This window comes from Melanerpes formicivorus, unplaced genomic scaffold, assembly GCF_026170545.1.
Source record: "Melanerpes formicivorus ecotype bairdi unplaced genomic scaffold, bMelFor1.0.p_v2 SCAF_25, whole genome shotgun sequence".
NCBI lineage: Eukaryota > Metazoa > Chordata > Aves > Piciformes > Picidae > Melanerpes > Melanerpes formicivorus.
The window spans coordinates 8,627,745-8,647,668 of NW_027142377.1; the positions used below are offsets into that span (position 1 = coordinate 8,627,745).

Here is a 19,924-nt window from a genome sequence, read left to right on the forward strand (position 1 = left end):
TGTTCATATTGTGCCTTGCTTATGAAGATGAGGATCTTGTGCCCAATTTATAGAAAGACTGAAAATGCCCAGAAAGAGGGAAAAATGGAGGAATAGTTTTTATATAAATTTTTTCAGAATACTGCCTGAAGGGAGTCTGGGGCAAAGTGGAGAGAGACTGAGAAACCATAGACAAAGAATTTACTGTGGTGTTGGTGAAAACAATTTTGAGATACATAAGGAAAGTTGATACGAAATTTGTCATAGACTGTCAGTGATAGTTTGCACGTATAAGGACCCCAATGTATACTGTATCTAGCTTTAGGCCTTATTCAGTAATAATTAATAAAATATTGTTTGATAAATTGGTTCTGGGTTGTTAAATTACATAACATTCCCTGCTTGGGTGATGCAGTTTCATTAGTGGAGGAATATAGTAGCATACAGTAATATATATATAAACACTTAACTATAGTTAATGTAGTAAAAAATGGGTACATGAAAAGAAAAAGAGCAACAACTTGGATACTTTAAATTGTCTTTCCTTGTGAATAAAATTTGTGGTATCAGCTGCATTATGTGTGGAGTCTGGCTTTGAATGAATCATTCTCTGTCATTACTGTACTTTTTTTTTTGTCCCTGGGAATAGTAAGGCCTTTTTCCACATTTTAAAATTCCAGAGGGATCTAATTCAGGATCTATGTTCTTGCTTAAGCCTATCCCTATTCTACAGCTGCTTCTTCAGTTTATGTTTCTTTGTAAGCATTGTTTTTATTCCATTGACATGGCTTTTCAGGATAAGCTTATCCTTCTAGAAATCTAAGTAATGGCATGCAGAACCCAGGGATGAGAAGATGCTGGATGTAAACTTAAATAGATGTTTACTGCTCTTGTTCCTTATTCCTTTCTTGTCACACATGGAAGATGTTTAGATTTCCCATGGATTAATACTTGCTTAATCCTTAATATTAGTGACATCCATTTCTCTTCAGACTTTAATGTCATGCAAAAAGAAGATTGGACTACATCAGGTTTGGAACAAAACTAACAAAGTATGTATCTTCTGCAGTGGTTTTTGGATCGTATGGCTGATGATGATTGGTGGCCAATGCAGATTCTAATAAAGTGTCCCAATCAGATTGTGAGACAGGTAAGAAAAAATGTGACTGTTTGACCCATGAACAGTGGTGGACAATTACCACAACATGTACAATGATTCTGAAAGTTTTTATCACTACCTGCAATTATTTTATTCTCTTTTTGCTATGATTTTGAGAATGTATTTGGCCATGGGAGCTTTATTGGAAACTTGTTATTGGAAACAAAATCACTATTACTATACTGCTGTAGTTGTACAGCCAGGATCACAAGATGTCATGATAGACACAAATCAAAGATTCTACAACTTTTTTCTACTTCTGAGTTGGTTTCTATAATAATGCCTAAAAACACATTCAAGAAAGAAAAAAGGAAAGAAGTGCATTCAGTACTCCTAATGGAAAGCCTCACTTCTAAACTTCTGGCTTTCACTTTCATTAATAGATTTGATTTTATAACCTTGTGCCACAAGGTTTTATCAATACCCTTTTCTGGAATGATTCCAAATTGAAAAAAACTGACATTAGTTAACATTTGGTTGTTCACAGATACAAATACTGTTAATAATTCCACTTGAGTAGAATAGAATAAACCAGGTTGGAAGAGACCTTCAAGATCATCACATCCAACCCATCATCCAACACCATCTAATCAACTAAACCATGGCACCAAGCACCCCATCAAGTCTCCTCCTAAACACTTCCAGTGATGGTGACTCCACCACCTCCCTGGGCAGCCTATTCCAATGGGCAATCACTTTCTCTGTGAAGAACTTCTTCCTAACATCCAGTCTAAACCTCCCTGGCATATACTCTCTTTACAAGTTATGTTAAACTTTTAAGCAATTACTTTACCTCCCCTCAGCCCTTCAACTGGTTTAACTTTGCTGATCGTTAAAGTGATATTTGCATATAGAACCATACATAGTTTCTGTATGCAGCCATTATTCAAGGAATGGGAGAACTCTATGCAAGGCCTTAGGCAAAGGTCTAATCCTTGCTGAATGTTTTATGAATTAAAAATTACTGGAATTTCCTTAAAATTTTCACATAAATTCAGCCCCAAAATATCTTAACATTTCAGAAAACAGAGACTGAAGAAAACATGTTTATGAGCAGTAGGCTTAAGTACATTTCAGTATAGTGTACACTGATGATGGCTTCCTCCATCAGATTTGTTTACAAAACCAGGTTTGATTGGTTAAAATACATTGTGTAACTACACTAGGTAATGGAATGTGGGCATCTCAATCTCACCTTGTAACGCTGAACCACATGGAGCTGGAGGCAGTACTTAGAGACAGGCTGTTCTTTGCTCAGGAAATACATATTGACATGCATGTAAACAAAGGAATGTGTGGAGTTCATTTACTTATGCATTTACAGATGTTCCAGCGTTTGTGTATTCATGTGATACAGAGACTGAGGCCAGTGCATGCACATCTTTATCTCCAGCCAGGAATGGAAGACTGGTAAAATAATAATACCTATTCATTGATGCTGTTTTGTTAACAAGTTATTCAAAATGGTCTTGTAAACCTAAAATGGTATTGAGTTAATTGTGCTTTATTATTCTTCCCCAAATGCTCTGATTTCTTTAAAAATACTACTGTGGTTGGAAAAGTCAGTGTCTAAACATATATTGTTTGAAACATTTGTTCCTTGATTTTTCACTGCCAGTAGTTCACTGCAAGTGTAAATTTCACTACTTACACATGAAAATCTGATTGTAAATTGGGTCCAGAGGCACACAGGTGCAAATTTTAATTTGTATATCCAGTAAAAGAGGTTGGAGATGACAGTTTAGTCCTGTGTCATATAACTAAATCACAGGTTTTGTCAGAAAAGTAGGAAGAAACTTATATGGTTTTACTTTCTTCTGCTGATTATCAAGAAAATGGTCACTTTCTCTCCAAATATGAAGTATTCTTTTTTGATACATAAAAAATAGGAAAGTGGTTTTACTTTCATCTCTTAAATTTATGATCCAGATAAAGTTTTTTCAGAGCAAAAATGGCAGAGATTGTAATAACTGCACTGCCGTAACAAAATTCTGGCATGAATATACAGTTTTCATGGCAAAAAGTATAATTGAATTTTCTCTGGAAGCCTTACTTTACAGAACTCTGTCACTTGCTTTGTTCATTGATAAGATCCAACTTTCAGTAGATGGAAGAGGTTGAAAATGCGTGTTTTCTGGCTTGTAAGGATGCTGTATAAGTGTTTAGGAGACAGCTTTTCCTTAGCTCCACAGTAAAATTTGAGGTAACAGCTGTCTTGAAGCTCGGGAAACTGAGCATGCAAATCATGATTTGAAGCAGCAGATTCCCTTATACCATTCTTTCAAGAAGACTTTTCAAGTCTTTTCTTGACTAGAGCCTTGCCACATGTTGAGTGGAAGATTCTACTTTATGTTAAGTTGTGTGGGTTTTGAGGCTATGCTTGACATGAAAGAAATTGTCAGAGGTGTGAGTATGATAGTAGGACAGAGTAGAAAACTAAATATTTTTGAATTTGTATAGGAGGGTGTGGGGTTTTTTTTAGTGGTTCAAGCTCCATGTATTGTATGAACTACCTAAATTGGATTTTGTTTTCAGTTCGGATGATATGGATGGTCCTGTGGAAGATATTGGCAGTCGCTCGTGTGTGACACGCTTTGTGAAGACGCTCTTGTCCATCATGGAGCATGGTGTTAAGCCACACAGTAAACATCTCACAGAATATTTTGCCTTTCTTTATGAATTTGCCAAAATGGGAGAAGAGGAAGTGAGTAGTCTTTTAGTTTGGGGCATTAGGCATGCATACACAGCTGTGTATTTACAAGTAATTTAATATCTGCATATTTCAGAGCCAATTCTTGCTTTCGCTGCAAGCCATATCTACAATGGTCCATTTCTACATGGGAACTAAAGGACCTGAAAATGTAAGTTTTAATATCTTGTGTGAGAGCTAGTCCTTCATATTTTACATATGTGATCATTAGTGCTGTGTCTCTTGAACCATCTTGAAGCTGCTAACTTAGAATTACTTCACTCATGCAATCTGGTTAATTCTCTTCTCTTCTCTTCTCTTCTCTTCTCTTCTCTTCTCTTCTCTTCTCTTCTCTTCTCTTCTCTTCTCTTCTCTTCTCTTCTCTTCTCTTCTCTCTTTTCTCTCTTCTCTCTTCTCTTCTCTCTTCTCTTCTCTTCTCTTCTCTTCTCTTCTCTTCTCTTCTCTTCTCTTCTCTTCTCTTCTCTTCTCTTCTCTTCTCTTCTCTTCTCTTCTCTTCTCTTCTCTTCTCTTCTCTTCTCTTCTCTTCTCTTCTCTTCTCTTCTCTTCTCTTCTCTTCACTTCTCTTCACTTCTCTTCTCTTCTCTTCTCTTCTCTTCTCTTCTCCTATTTTCAGTGTTTAAGTCAACATGAAAATCAAGTGATTCGATAGTTCCTTGGTTCATTAAGTTGTTTTGAATGAGAGAGAGGTGGAAATCTATGCAAAACCACGTAGAGGCTCTCAGAAATGAAGACTCAAAATGTTCATACTGAAATGTGTGATTTTTTACCTTCAGCCACAGGTTGAAGTGCTTTCTGAGGAAGAAGGAGAGGAAGAGGAGGAAGAGGAAGATATACTTTCTTTAGCAGAAGAAAAATACAGGCCTGCTGCACTTGAAAAGATGATTGCCCTGATTGCTCTTCTAGTTGAACAGTCTCGCTCAGAAAGGCAAGAGCTTCAGGAAAACCAAAATGAATTCTAATCTGAAGTAGTTCAGAAAGGAATTAGGGATGTGTGGGTAGGGGGGGTTTTAGTGGGCTTTTTTGACATCCTAAATGACCTTGTATAGGGTTCTGTTATACTCCTAGCCATTTAAAAAGATGAATGTTTTGGGTTTGTTGACTGAATGAAAGACTTACATGAAAACATCAAACACATTTAGTTGCTTAGTTTGGGATTTCTTTTTTTATTTAGTTTAGAATTATTTTTTTTTTTTGGCCAGTTTTATGTCAATGTCTTTTTATATCTCTTGTATACTTTAACACTGAAGAATATAAACTTATTTCTGTATTTCTTCTTAACCTTACTTTTAATAATTGCTGAAGAAAAATGATAAATTTGGTGGGTTTTTTTCTGGTCTTTTCAGGCATTTGACTTTGTCACAGAATGATATGGCAGCATTAACAGGAGGAAAGGTAATTTATCTAAATGTGACTGTACAAGCCTAAAAAAACCCCAAACAAGCACATGTGTGTGTGTACATACATAACTGTAGACAGTGTACTAATGTCTTATTATTCCTTGCAGGGCTTTCCTTTTTTGTTTCAACATATCCGTGATGGCATCAACATCAGGCAAACCTGCAATCTCATCTTCAGCTTGTGCCGGTACAATAATCGACTCGCAGAACATGTAAGTGTCAGAAACTCCAGCTATTTGTTGCAAGTCTTACCTAGCAAGTGTAAGGGGGTGATTTTTATTATTTTAACTTAATAAGCACAAGTCTAAATGAGTTTTGTTTGTTTTGTTTTTAAGATTGTGTCCATGCTTTTCACATCTATAGCAAAGTTGACTCCTGAGGTATGTAAACATACTACATTAAATAATTTGTATTCATATTTTCTCGTTCAAATTACTTAAGTCTTTGGTAATCAAAAACCTTGCATGGAAGATGGTCCATGGAAGTTTTTGTGACATTAAAAGAACTGCACTGTATATTAAGCTTTCTAAAGCAGCAATCTGGTATGCAGTTTAAGATGAAACTTTTCTTGAAAGCCAAATAACATTTCTAGATTCTCCACCTATATGAATTAAAACCAAATAAATTGGTAGCAATAAAAATTGTATGTGTGAATAAGTGGAGATACATAACTGTCTTCTCGTTGTTCAAGTTTTGGGGCACTATTCTGCAGTTTTGTGCATGCAAACACTTTTCTTTGAATAACTACCTGCCCTGGCAATGACAAAAATGCTGAGAGTTCCAAATAGATTCTGCATGAAAAATATATAGAGTGGAGAAATGTATGCTCACACAAGGACATTCTCGTATGGTGCTGTCAGAAAAGAAAAACTAATCAGGACAAATCGAGGACACATCCAGCAGGGGAGGCATGATCACGGTTTGCAAAGAAGCATATACTAAATCATTCTCATGACAGCTTTGCTTTGTGTGATGGAATGGGCACTATCAGCTGACAGTCATGCTAACATTTGCTGTATTTTTATGCTTTTTTTCCTGCTTTGCACATTACTTATGCAGCAGAGACATTTTTGGTGAGGTACAAAATATCTAAGAATAGTAGTAGCCACTCATTAAAAGCTGGGTGAGTCTTAGCAAACTTTAACATTCATGTTAGATCCAATGTGTTAGTGTAGAAATATTGGTGGTTTCAGAGGAAAACAGTATGCCAATATTAATGATCAGTGTAAACCCACAATATGTGTTGCTTTTGGATAAACTTTTCGGGATCCATGTTAGAAGCTATGCAAATACACAAGAATAGGAGTGTCTGTGAGGTAGTGGAATCTTCTAGATATGTAAAACAGGATAATTCAGTGAATTCTTCAGGACTATACCATTTGATTATTCCCTCCCCACTTTGTTCAGAACAGTGCAGTTTTGTCAGAAGTGTACTCTTAACTTCTTTGTAGCTATATATTTCTACTTGACTGATCCTATCTAATACTGATGTATTTATGCAATTGTGGATAAAATGAAATAGATCAAAATTGGTACTTTTCCTTTTATCAATTTCAGGCAGCCAATCCTTTTTTCAAATTGCTGACCATGTTAATGGAATTTGCTGGTGGACCTCCAGGAATGCCACCGTTTGCTTCTTACATTCTGCAGAGGATATGGGAGGTACAACATGTAAAAGAAAAGAGAAGTCTTTCTCTTGTTCATTTCCTTATGTCTATGAAAGGGTTTTACTTTTGTCATCCTTCCTGCAGCAATTCATTATTTTGTGACCATTTCTTAGCAGCAGCTAATAGACATTTAGAAGTTCTGCTCTAACTTTTAATGTTATTTTAACGTTGGCTGGTATTTCAGTTTATATTTTAATGAGAAATTAATTGATTCATAATAAGGGCCTGGAATGCTTCCAGGCAAGTTCCGCTTATTTTTCTCAGTTGTCCTGTTGTAAAATGTTTCAAGGCCCATTGTTTGTGGGCTTTGTCCATTATGTATTCATTCCTTAAATATTCATTTGACATATTCATTATTCAGGAAGCTATGTTTTCTCCTTGATAACAGTACAACAGCATTCCACAGGCTTTTAATTACCTTTGAAAAGCATTAGATTAGTTTGTTCCTTGAATTGCATATTCCTAAATACCATCACTGTTACCCTCAGCATTGAGCTATATGAAAATACTTGCATACCAGTTGTGTTCTTTTGAAATAACTTGTGTAAGAATACTGATTATGAGATTGTTCAGTTTTCTAAGTGCTTAACTTTTCAACTCATAAATATCTCCAAATATGCAGAAAGGATGTGTATATTAACCTCCTAGACTTAGCTTGAGCTTTCAGAAGCTCTGAAAAAGATTCAGAAGCAGTTTCTCTGTTTGCCAGAGCACCTCAGTTTTGTAGGCACTTTGATTGGCCCAAATTACTTTAGAAGTCTTACTTAATTCTAGGGGTACAATCAGTACATAGTATCAAGGTTAATGCGTTCTTGCTTTTGCCACTCTTCTTTCAGGTCATTGAATACAACCCATCTCAGTGCCTGGATTGGCTGGCTGTACAAACACCTCGCAATAAACTAGCTCACAGTTGGGTGCTGCAAAACATGGAAAACTGGGTTGAACGTTTTCTTCTGGCACACAACTATCCTAGAGTGAGAACTTGTAAGTTAAGTTGAAGAAAAGTGTTGTTCTGTTGTAGCAAGTTACTCTATGTGGGGTATTCCTCTCACAAATTAAGTATGTGCTTGTGTGCTTGTCTTTTGTTCCTTTTCCAATTGTTTTCGAATGGCTGTGTTTCAAAAACTGTGGTGCCTTATCAAAGCATGCTACCTGATTTTGCTGAAAACTGTTTTGATTCTGTAATTTGAATGGTACAATACATTAGCAGACTCTTTTTCTTATGTGATTAATCTGCAAGATCCAGGAAAACCCAAAGAAGAAAAAGAGCTAATCCAAGAGGTTTTCCATAGATCCTATCACATAGTTGCACTGGAGGTAGCAGTAGTATGTGTTGTTCTTTCACCCCTCACAGAATAGTCTTGAATTCAAATCCTTTGAACTTGTCAATTAAGGCAAAGGTTTTGCTTCTCCTCAACTCCAGGTGTCCTGACTGTCTAGTTCATTCTGCCAGGAATCATTCTCTCAGCTTCCCAGATCACATTTTCAGCCTTTGCTTTGTCTAAATTTTTTTAATAAAGGAGATTCCACAGTAAGAGACCACACTGAATTTTAATGCACTTTGTGTGTTTCAAGGAGATAGAGACTGGAGGTATATCTCTGAAGAGAAAGGGCCATCTTGATGGTGCAGTAGGCAGTTTAGATGTAGAAAACATCTGATTTTATATTTCTGTGATGGGATGTGTTGTGTTAGAACAGTTAGGACAAGCAGGAATGGAGGATGAAGAGGCCTGAAAACAAATCTCAGCACCACTTTTAATGTTCTTTGTGTTAGTCTGGCCCACTTTGAAGCGTTTTCATCTCTAGTGTGAATATAGTAATAAAAGATTCTGTAAAATGCTTTAAAATCTGTCAGTGGAACATACATTCTAATTTAACTTCTGTTTAAAAGGCTGTTAAGCATGTATGTTATTTCCAAAGATGTAACAGACTTGTTTTTATTTGAAGCTGCAGCCTATCTCTTGGTGTCGCTTATTCCAAGCAATTCCTTCCGTCAGATGTTCCGATCGACCCGCTCCCTGCACATCCCTACACGCGATCTGCCCCTCAGTCCAGATACTACAGTAGTTCTTCATCAAGTCTACAGTGTGCTTCTTGGCCTTCTTTCAAGAGCTAAGCTATATGTTGATGCTGCTGTTCATGGCACTACAAAACTTGTGCCCTACTTCAGTTTCATGACATACTGTTTGATCTCAAAAACTGAGAAACTCATGTTTTCTACTTACTTCATGGACTTATGGAACCTCTTCCAGCCTAAGCTTTCTGAGCCGGCTATAGCCACCAACCACAACAAACAGGCTTTGCTGTCTTTTTGGTACAACGTGTGTGTTGACTGTCCAGAGAATGTGCGCCTTATTGTACAGAACCCCATGGTGACAAAGAATATTGCCTTCAATTACATCCTCGCAGACCATGACGATCAGGATGTGGTGCTCTTCAACCGTGGGATGCTGCCTGCCTACTATGGCATCCTGCGCCTCTGCTGTGAGCAGTCCCCAGCATTCACAAGGCAGTTGGCTTCTCATCAGAATATCCAGTGGGCCTTTAAGAATCTCACGCCACATGCCAGTCAGTACCCAGGAGTAAGTAGATTGATACCCAAAATTACTGTTTCCTTGTTAGTATTGCCTCTCTTAAGGAATGCCTCTTTTAATGAAAGACATTGAAAATACTTATTTAACATATCTGGTGGTGATGAAAGTGTTGTATTTTGATTTCCTGGGATAAGTAATTAGTAGGTTTAGATCTGATTACCACACTTTGGGATTTTTGATGCTGCTACATAGTAGTTGGAGAAGCAGATTTGTTTTCTTTCCTGGAAGCACCCACTGGTGTTTCCACCACTCTTCAATACCCTATATGCCAGTCTAGTTATAAGAAACAAGGCATGGCCTTTAATGGTGATCTCCAGAAAGTGTGTTGCTTTCTAATACACTAAGTTGGAGGAATTCCCAGTGAGTTTCTTTCTTGCTTTCAGTTTTTGGGATAGGGCCAAGATTCAGCCTGTTTCATTCAAAAAGAGTGTGGCATGGTGTTCACTTTGGGAACACTTGGGTACCTTTCGCAAAGCATTGATGCACTAGGAGTTGCAATGTCCCTACATGGAGAGGAGATACTGGTTAAAATAGATTGTGTAATGGTGAAAAACCAGGCTGACAGTTTTTAAAAGGCAAAATACACATTTTTGTATGGTGACTCAGTGAATATTGCTTTGGGGTCCTCTCTAGGTGTGCAAGGACAGAAAGAATACAAAGATTCCCTTCACTGTGTAGAAGAGGAGGGAAGATTACTGGAGGGCTATGTGTTGAACATCTCTCTAGTTCATCTCACAGAGTAAATTTATACTCTTGACAGTCCTGGGAGTATTCCTGCTGCTTTCATTGTTTGCATCTCCTCTTGGAAGTCTCAGTTGGGCTTGTAAAGGGCTTTAGGTACTCCTCTGTGTCTAGTGTTTCCCATGCGTGTGGGACTTCAGCGAGTTTTAGCATAAGCAGCTTTCTGAGTTTTGTCTCTTGGTTATCATCAGAGAGTGCATATAGATCACCCTCTATATTCCTTAGGGAAAGGTGAAAAGTTTGGTCATATGGATTTCAGATTCTCCTGTATATATATGTACAGGTGTATGTACATATATGGAAATGAGCTATGCTGTTAGGAAGCATGAAAATAGCCACTAGAAGTTTAGAAGAGTTACCTCAAATATCTGTATCATAACTCACACAGTAAATAGGAAAGGCTAAAAGCAAGCTACATTCAAGGGAGAGAAGAAATATCCATGATTTTTATGTCAAAATTTTAATAGTTAAGAACTATTTGGCTTTAATTATTTAAGGTTTAAATGCTGTCTGCTGATTTTGTTACTTCATTGTAATGTTTCAAAATGTATTCCCATTTAAAGCTGGTTATGTCCATTTGTTCTATATGGTATACTTAGAAGTAATACACAATGAGTAATACAAATAACATACAACCCATAACATACAGCAGGACATTAACTTTGTGGTTTTGTGTTTTAGGCAGTAGAAGAGTTGTTTAACCTCATGCAACTGTTTGTAGCTCAGAGACCAGATATGAGAGAGGAGGAAATTGAAGATATAAAACAATTTAAGAAAACAACCATAAGCTGTTACCTGCGCTGCTTGGACGGACGGTCTTGTTGGACTACTTTAATAAGGTACGTAGGTAGTGAAGTTGCAGGGTCATAATCTGATCCTCTTTGAGTAAGAACTATTATTTTACAAATGTGAAGTTTGATAAAAATTAGTGTTACTACTTTGATAACCTTCTTGAAAAAAACCCCAATGAACAGGTGTAACCCAGGATGTGTATTGTTGGGGGCCAAAAAGAAACACTGACGAAATTGCATCAGTAGAGCCCCTGGGAACAAAACTAAGCCCGAGTCAATCAATGCTCTAATGCAGCATCTAAGCTGAAATTCCATTTTCAGTCAGCCATGATTGGTCTAGCTGGGCAAAGCAGTAATGTCAGCTGCTGTCGTTGGCATTTGTTAATTTGAGGCAGAAATGGTTTTTAGAAACTGTGCTTGTGGGACAGAGGTCTGTTGTATCTGCAAATAGCTTTTCATTTCTCATCTTAGCTGTACATCTGCAACAGTCTATGCCTTGGGTATTTTCAGTGTAAATTGCCTCTTTTCCCCACGTGCTCTGCAAGAATTGTTGTAGTGAAGGAAATCGATCATTAGCATGATCCTTTATTTTCTGTTCTACTCTAAGCCATTAACTGCTCTGATAGAAATGTTCTTATACATCTAAACATGCCAACACATGCTTCACTGTGCCTGTTTAAGTCTAGCATTTGACAAGCATAAGCTTCTGACTTTTGAGGCACATTATTTTCTACATTTTTTCCCCAGACATTTATTTGGAAAATAGTTCTATAAAGGTTGTTTGTGAATTACTTTTTATGACGTAAAGTTGACACAAAGGAAGCTGACAGCAGAGGCGTTTTTCCACGAGAACACGGTGGGGAGGATGAAGAGTTATGTTCTTTGGGGGTTTCTTTGTTCTTCTGTGATTGTTTCCCAAAACACAGAATGAATGTAAAAACTGTAAGCATTTGTATGAGTGATGAAAAGATGATCTGTAATTTTCAGTGTTCTCAATGTTTGGATTTTTGTCCTAGTGCCTTCAGAATATTATTAGAATCTGATGAAGACAGACTTCTTGTTGTGTTTAATCGAGGATTGATTCTGATGACTGAGGTAAAGACTTCATTATTTAATTATAATAAGCATCTTGCTTTCTCATCAAGTCATCCCTCCCTTCCTGACTGTGTTTGCTTTACATTATTTTAAGATGGTATCCTATGGAATATATGAAATGTGCTGATTCAGTAGTGGCATACATGTAAAACCATAAAGAATTAATGATCATAGGAAAGACACCAAAAAAGATTTACCGGCCATCTTGTACGGCTAAACACTAATGCAGGAGATCAAGTGAGCAAATTTTAGGCAGTACAAATCTTAATAGAGGATAAAGATAGGAGATTAGTTGATAACAGTGATTTGGTAGGATAACTGTAAAAGGATTTAGCTTAAATAGGAGAGATAAGAAATACAACATATATCAAGGACAGATGCAATTGCTCTGAGATTCATAACGGAGAAGGTTAATACTTCCAAACGCTTCTTTGAAACACTTCTGAGGCAATTCTCCCTGTCTTTCCTACCTGTTGTACTTTTGTTTGCAAGAAGAGGGAGTGTGATCTAAGAACACTCAGACAAGATTTCTTTCTTGAGGAAGCTAAACCTAGGCTGCATTTCTGGAGCATATGGTGTATTCCAGTTGTAAATGGATATTTGGTCCTCCATGAGACCAGACCAGAGTTAGTTTAAAGTAGAGAGGGGAAAAAATAAAAAAGAAGAAATAATGCAGCCCTGAAATGGCAGAGTTTTGATGTCCAGCCCTTGATCACCAGTGGTTTCAGTCTACAGATCTGTTTGTACTGCCCTGCAGTAATACAGAAATCTGAAAAGACATTGCAGAGAAAGCTCTGAACTGTTAGTGGCTTTATTTTAGAAGTGAGAGAGATAACAGAAGGTTGAAAGAGTCCACATGCAGTTTTGTTGGGTTTTTTCCTTCTTAAAACAGGCATGAGATCTTGTATTCTGTTCAGCACTTTCATTTTGACTTGAGGAATGAAAACATATTTATTAAATATACTGTCAAAGTGAAATAGGGAAGGATGCTATAGAGCCTTTTGAAAACAAGAGTAAAACGCAAAGTAGCCTGGGTATGTTGGAGAAGGTGTAAAAATAAGGTGCAGTTTAGTCTTGGTGCATGTAGAGTGGTGTATTCAAGGTGAGATAGCCAACTGGAAAAAGCTCATGGTGCCAGAGATGTGGCTAAGGAGGTTGGTACATCTGTACAGTGACTGGGATATTGGAATAGGTTGTGTCAGCCAACACAACTGGAACTCATCAGGAGGACTTTGAGCAAGCATCTGTCAAGGATACAGAGCTATTTAGTCTGCCTTAAGGTACACAGATGGACTAGACGATGCTTTGAGGTTAATTCCAATCTATTTTTTAAATGCTTTATATTAAAAACTTCTCTTTTTTTATCTCACTAGTTCATGGGGTTTGGGGAAATGTGTGATTAAAAAAAGCTGGAATTACAGAATGGGAAAAATAAAAATTACACTGCAGTGCTCCTTGAAAATGGAGTTTGCAGGAGCCTTTGATAAATGTAATCCTATTAATTAATTAACTGTAGTTAATTATTCCAGCATATTTGTGCCCCATTGTCTTAAGAATGCCTACATTTCTTAAACTTTGCTAAAAAGTTAGGAAGTGATCTATAGCTTCATTCATAACTGAAAGGCGCCAGTATTCTAAGATGCATATATATATACATGTGTGTAGAAAGATCCATACTCCAAGTGGATCATTTTGTTTAGAAATAATGTGCAATACAAGATGCAGTTTATCTTATGTGAAACATTACTGTAAAGCTAAGGTAAAGATAAAATGAACGCTGCTTTGCAATCAAATTGCCAGGCCTTGTATGTCCAGTTGTTTGCTGAAAGTGTTGTGTGTGGGAAATACAACTCCTTGAGTTGTTGTCACATCCAGAGAAGTTTTCCACTTAGCAGGTCTGGCTGCTGATCTTCTCTCTGCACTGAAATACAAAAATGTCTTATCAACATTTTGCATTGTAGGAAATGAGATTAATGTTTCTTTAAAATACCCCAGCAGATTAAATAGCTTTTCTTACCTCTTGTGCCAGTGTTTTGATGGTATGGAAACGAGCTGCTTTTCCATCCCAGTGTTTCTATAAATCATAGATGCCCAGAAGGTACTTCAGTTACAAAGGGAGAAGTAGTTCATCTGATGGATAATCATAGTGTATGTATTCTTAGGCAGCATTTTGAAAAATGGCTGGCATCTATATTCATTTTAGGGTTGGTTTTCCCTCCCAAATTCACATGCATCCATTTGTCTTTATGCATCTCTGAATATCACTTTTTATGTTGGTACAGAAAGATTGCAATTTCAGGTACATAAAAAAACCTGTCTCAAATTATGCTTTGCATGCTGGGTTTTAGATAACTGTGTAAAACTATGCAATTACTTTGAGCCACTAATATAAAACCTTGGCCTTGAAAACAAACGATGGCTGCTTTTAAATGGTACTCTCTGTAAACTGTACTTAGGTGCTCACTAAATGTTCTTTTTTTGATTTGAGATAGGTGGTGTAGCCCCCTGTAGAGAGAGGTTGATGTTCCAGTAGATATTACAAATTCTTTTTCCCTCTGTGTGCAGATGAGAAAAATTGAGAACTTGGGTTAGGTGAGACAAGTTTCAGCTGAACCCCTTATACAAGACTACCTGTGGTTCAGTTTTGCCCAAAACTCGGTGTCCTGGTCAACAGTTGCATTTGGTTCTTCTAGAAGACGCCTGGTTGCTCATTTGTTCTCTCTCTCCCTTCTTTCTTGCTGTCCTTTGCCCTGCTCCCCCTTTTTATACTGGTTTTGTAGCCAGTTTTATTCTTCTTAAATATTATCTGAGTAATTTCTTGGTTACATCTAGCACATGTTTGGATAGAAGCAATAACAAGCATGTTACTTTAGCAGTATAAATATTTGGCATTTTTCCTTTGCAGTCCTTTAACACATTGCACATGATGTACCATGAGGCCACAGCTTGCCATGTGACTGGAGATCTGGTAGAACTTCTGTCTATTTTCCTTTCAGTTCTTAAGTCAACACGCCCCTATCTTCAAAGAAAAGGTTGGATTATAACTCTTCAAAGGATTATTATGCCTTTTGTCTGTTCTTTAATTTTCATAACCTAAGCCCTAGTATTTTGCTCATTGTGTGTGTTTAAAACTTCCCATACAGTAGGGTACAGGATTATTAAAAGGTTATTAAATTGTTATTTATTAAACTGGTTATTGATGTAATATGAAACTGCCTTAAATTTAATAGCAGTAGACCAGGGAGATGTAACAAATTTCTGGATTAAAATCATGCTGGATGAAAAAGAGAGCAGTAAAATTCTGTGTTGTATTTAATGAGCTTTTGAGCAATGAACTAATCTGATTTCTCTGGTTTTTGCCCTGGCAGATGTGAAGCAAGCTCTCATTCAGTGGCAGGAGCGCATTGAATTTGCCCATAAGCTCTTAACCCTGCTAAATTCCTATAGCCCCCCCGAACTTAGAAATGCCTGCATTGGTAAGTCATGACATTGTAACTGCAGTCAGGGAAGGCCTGTTCTGCACAGCTACCTACCTGCTTTGGCATGTAAATCCCATTGGTGCCAGTGCAAATCCTTCCTAGAGTCTCTGTAGATAGGGATTCTTTATAGTAATATTGTTAGTACCTCAGTATTGCCATTGTTACTGTCCTAAATAACTCTGGATTCCTGATTACCCAGGCACACAGCATGTGTGCCCCAAAAGTCAGCCTTCATTTTGAGAGACCAATTTGCTACTTGATGAGGGGCGTGATTGAGGCATAACTCCTGGATTCAGGTGCCAGGGAGTTCAGAGTCAAATCCCAAATCTTATGTTAAAATTCAGACGGGTGCACGGTGATCATGTTAGTCTGAATAACAGCCTTTAGTGTTTGGTTTGATAATCCATTACCAAAAGGTGTCATTATAAAGATTTTAGAATTGAATGAATTTGCTTTTCTACATTGTGGATGTAGACCTTAGATCTAAGTTTCCCTTTTGCATTAGAAGACCTAGTTCAAAAAGGTCTAAGTTTTTTCTTGTTTAGGCCTTTTTCATATTATTTAATAGATACAATCTACATTTTTATGCATGCTGATGAAGGCCTAAAACTGTGTCCAAATTACCTTTTTTGTGTGTGATTTGTATGCATTTTCCCCTTATTTTGAGTTGCCTTTCTTACTGTCCTCCTGACTGCTGCTGGTTGACATTTTCCAGGCATCAAACCTGATGGGCTTAAGAAGGCAGCAAAAGGGTAACTTTATTGAGCTTCTTTCTACAAGTTGGCACCCCTCTCACTGGTGATTGATCACCACTGAGCAGGCTTTCTCCCAGTGGCAGAGGTGAAAGGAGTCTGGATTCAGGGGTGTTCACCTTATGCGCTCTTCACGGTGTAGCCTACAGTGCACACTTAAGTGCAGTGAAAGTGGTGTGAAAGAGAGTTTGCACATGCATGAACCTTAAGTTAAACTGTTTGCTGTTAAGAAATAACAATATGTAATAGCAAAACCAACTTTTTGTTTGTAGATGTCCTCAAGGAGCTTGTACTTTTAAGTCCTCATGATTTCCTACATACTCTGGTTCCATTTCTACAGCACAATCATTGTACATACCACCACAGTAATATCCCAAGTAGGTATTTCAGCGATTGTATTTTGAAGTTCTCTTATGCTGTTGTTACTCTAGCATGTTCCTTGATGATATGAAATATTGACCTTTTTAATATATTCCTGTTTTATCCTAACTTATACTGCAGTGTCTCTTGGACCTTATTTTCCATGTCGTGAAAATTTGAAATTAATAGGAGGGAAAAGCAATATTCGTCCTCCGCGCCCTGAACTTAATATGTGCCTCTTGCCTACCATGGTGGAAGCCAGCAAGGTACGTAAGCATGTGGTCTTATAACAGCTATTTCTCTGTTGTTTTCCCATTTTTCTCAAAGTATTCTAAGAATCCAGTAGCATAACACATTTACCTTTTATTTGTAAACAAAGCATAATTCTTCTTCAAGATGTGTTGTCCTCATATACTCCATTCTAGATGTGCACTCCAGAAGCACCATTTCCCTGCCCTTGGTGATACACGGCTTCATATTCCAAGCGCGATAAGGGTTTGAACCTTGTGTTCAGATAACAAACAAAACACATTTTGATAATCATTCAATCTGTCTGTGGCATTTATAAAGAAAATGCAGGAGCCGCCCAGGGATCATCCAGATGGGGTTCAAAGTGTGCTACAGATTTATTGCCAGACAGCTAAGTAGATGGTCCAGGTTTGACTGGAGTCCATTCTATCAGGACTGAGACACAATCTACTAATTGTTTGGGCAAAATACCAGTACCTGAAATACTGTGTAGGGTTTAAAGTCTTTCCCTTCTGTGAGATTCCTGATGGGATGCCAGCTTCAGTGGGGCTACTTTGTAGTCACTTGCCACCTCCCGTCATTAGTTGTAGCAATGGTGGGATTCAGCTCACATAACTTTGCCTATCTAAAAATTCAGCTCTTCCTATGGCTAATGGCAATAAACAGTTACCTTCAGAAGGAGATGAATAGTTACCTTCCTTCCTGTCCTAGACACCCAAGTCCGCACAAGGTGACTCTTCCTCTGGAGGAGTCTGTCTTGTTCTCCACTGACTGCAGGGAGCATTGAAATGACTAGATTTTAGATAGCTAAAGTCAGGTAAGGTGAATCCCACCCTAAAAGGAATATGTATGGACAATCATTTGAAGAAGGAAAACTGGTTACTTGCTGTACAGTAACTGTGGTTCTTCAAGATGCTTTGTCCACACAGATTCTGTGGTCCTCCTCCTGTGCTAACTCCAAGTCCTGTCATAGGGGATTCTTATTGGTGAAGGAATTGAGTGGTGGTTGAAGCCGCCATACCCCTTATGCCCTCAGGTACAGTGGTCGCAAGGACACACTGGGTGCAGGCACAGCCCCAGTGGACACTGCTATTCAGAAAGAATCCAATCTCCTGCACATGGGGCCTATGTGCACGTAGATGGGAATCTGTGTGGGCAACACATTTCGAAGAAGCACGGTTACTGTAGGGTAAGTAACCCTTCTTTTTTAAAGCTTTCCAATGCTGCTGTCTAGATTTATGCACCACTGATTTTAAAACTGCAGAGAGCCAGAAATGATCTGTAGTGGGGGCTTTTCCATTATGTATCCAGAAGTAATGGATGTGGTGCTAACTAATGTAAACTCTTGAACTCTAAAAGTCACGCTGTATGACATGGTATTTTACACGTTATCATGGATGCATATTCATCAGGAAGCAGAAGATTTTTAAGCCTCTAAAACCACCATTATGTTTCCCTGTGGTTTTGTGTGCTTATTTTGCATTCAAGTCTTCTGTATGAGACTGCACTTGTTTGCCTGAGCATTTGAGATTTCCTTCTGGCTATCTGGTCTACTGAAACCGATGCCATTTTAAGCAAATATATCTAAAATATATTAAAAATATTGACACACAAGACCCCTGGCATATATTCATCATTCAGTTTGAGACATTCCTCAAAATGGTGCTTTGAAAGCTTGTGAAGCTTGGTCTTGAGAAAATTCTGACTTCTACCGATTGGGAATGATAAAATATGATTTAAAAGCAGTAGCATATATGCATAGTTAGGTACCTCTCTAGGATTCTAAATTACTGCGTTCTTTTCTTTTTCATCCTCAAGATGTATTCACACAGCTTTGCATCTTCTCAGTCTGTTGATTCAGAATCCTGCAATAAAGGTTTTTACTGGTGAGGGAGTCGCATTTGCTAGCCCTCCTTGGATCTCACTGTTGTGCTGGCCAAGGGCTCGGCGAGGAGACACATCAGGCCTGGGGTAGACCTGGAAAATCCCATTGTGTTTTCCTGTAGCATTTGATTAAATGTTTTAGGGCTAGAAGTGCAGTAGCACTCTCTTAGGAAATCTGCTTGCTCTCTAGTTGCTTGTGTAGTTTAAATAAAGCTCTCTTAAATCTTCAGGGCAAAGATGATGTTTACGATCGCATGCTGCTAGACTACTTCTTTTCTTATCACCAATTCATCCACCTACTATGTCGAGTTGCAATCAACTGTGAAAAGTTTACTGAAACTTTAGTTAAAATGAGTAAGTATGAAGGTTAAACAGTTCAAGGATTTTTTTTTCTGTGATAACTAAGTGCTTCCCCACCAAGTTTTATATTCAGAACTTTTGAGAAGCAGCAAAGCTTGTGATACTTGCTGCATTAATTGTTCTGGACATTATTTTGATCCACAAAACAGCATGGTCTGTATAATGTAATGCAGTCTTGCCTTGAATGGCTGTCACTCCCTAGCCAGAAAGAAGCTGAGCCAACCAGTGAGAATTTGGTTTCCTTGCAAACATAGAATTTAATACTGGAATCACTGAAGCTGTGTTGGGGTTTGGTTTGGTACTTTAAATCGCTTTCAATCAGTTTCTGGGTTCTCATGCCTCTGCTGATGGCATCAGTGGGCAGTCTGCCCAGGAGCATGCATGACCATCCAGCCAGCCACAGCTGGCACTGGTTCTGTTGTACCAGCCTGGGTATGTTCATAACCCTTCAGTCCTGTAGCTTGTACCTGTTACCACTAGTATTTGGGCTTCATCCTATTGCAATGTAACCTATTAGTTGGTATATGAACAAAGCATTCAAGGGCATTACCTGCCTGGCTGTTCCAGTCATTTAGCTGGTTCTGTGCAGAACATCCTGCCTGGATTTGCCCCATTACATCTATGTGCTGCTCCAAAGGCACAGTTTCTGGTTTATTTTCTGCCATGGGTGTGGTAGGTGCAGATGCACATACCTCAGTGCCACACAA

At 38.0% G+C, this 19,924-nt stretch overlaps 1 protein-coding gene across 7 annotated transcripts in view; it reads left to right on the top strand.

The window, feature by feature from the left end:
* The window catches only part of USP34 (ubiquitin specific peptidase 34), a 118,743-nt gene that overhangs the window by 94,908 nt on the left and 3,911 nt on the right, over positions 1-19,924 (top strand). For 5 of the 7 annotated variants that reach the window (XM_068153223.1, XM_068153224.1, XM_068153226.1 and 2 more), the window contains 19 exons: positions 1,049-1,129; positions 2,463-2,548; positions 3,674-3,842; positions 3,925-3,999; positions 4,622-4,773; positions 5,192-5,240; positions 5,353-5,457; positions 5,581-5,625; positions 6,803-6,907; positions 7,749-7,896; positions 8,860-9,494; positions 10,929-11,086; positions 12,055-12,133; positions 15,039-15,165; positions 15,502-15,609; positions 16,637-16,741; positions 16,866-16,990; positions 18,010-18,162; positions 19,088-19,211. In XM_068153223.1, coding sequence (XP_068009324.1) covers positions 1,049-1,129; positions 2,463-2,548; positions 3,674-3,842; positions 3,925-3,999; positions 4,622-4,773; positions 5,192-5,240; positions 5,353-5,457; positions 5,581-5,625; positions 6,803-6,907; positions 7,749-7,896; positions 8,860-9,494; positions 10,929-11,086; positions 12,055-12,133; positions 15,039-15,165; positions 15,502-15,609; positions 16,637-16,741; positions 16,866-16,990; positions 18,010-18,162; positions 19,088-19,211 — 2,629 coding nt within the window. The remainder of the gene's footprint in view (positions 1-1,048; positions 1,130-2,462; positions 2,549-3,673; positions 3,843-3,924; positions 4,000-4,621; positions 4,774-5,191; positions 5,241-5,352; positions 5,458-5,580; positions 5,626-6,802; positions 6,908-7,748; positions 7,897-8,859; positions 9,495-10,928; positions 11,087-12,054; positions 12,134-15,038; positions 15,166-15,501; positions 15,610-16,636; positions 16,742-16,865; positions 16,991-18,009; positions 18,163-19,087; positions 19,212-19,924) is intronic. The other 2 variants (XM_068153228.1, XM_068153227.1) reach the window with 2 other exon arrangements.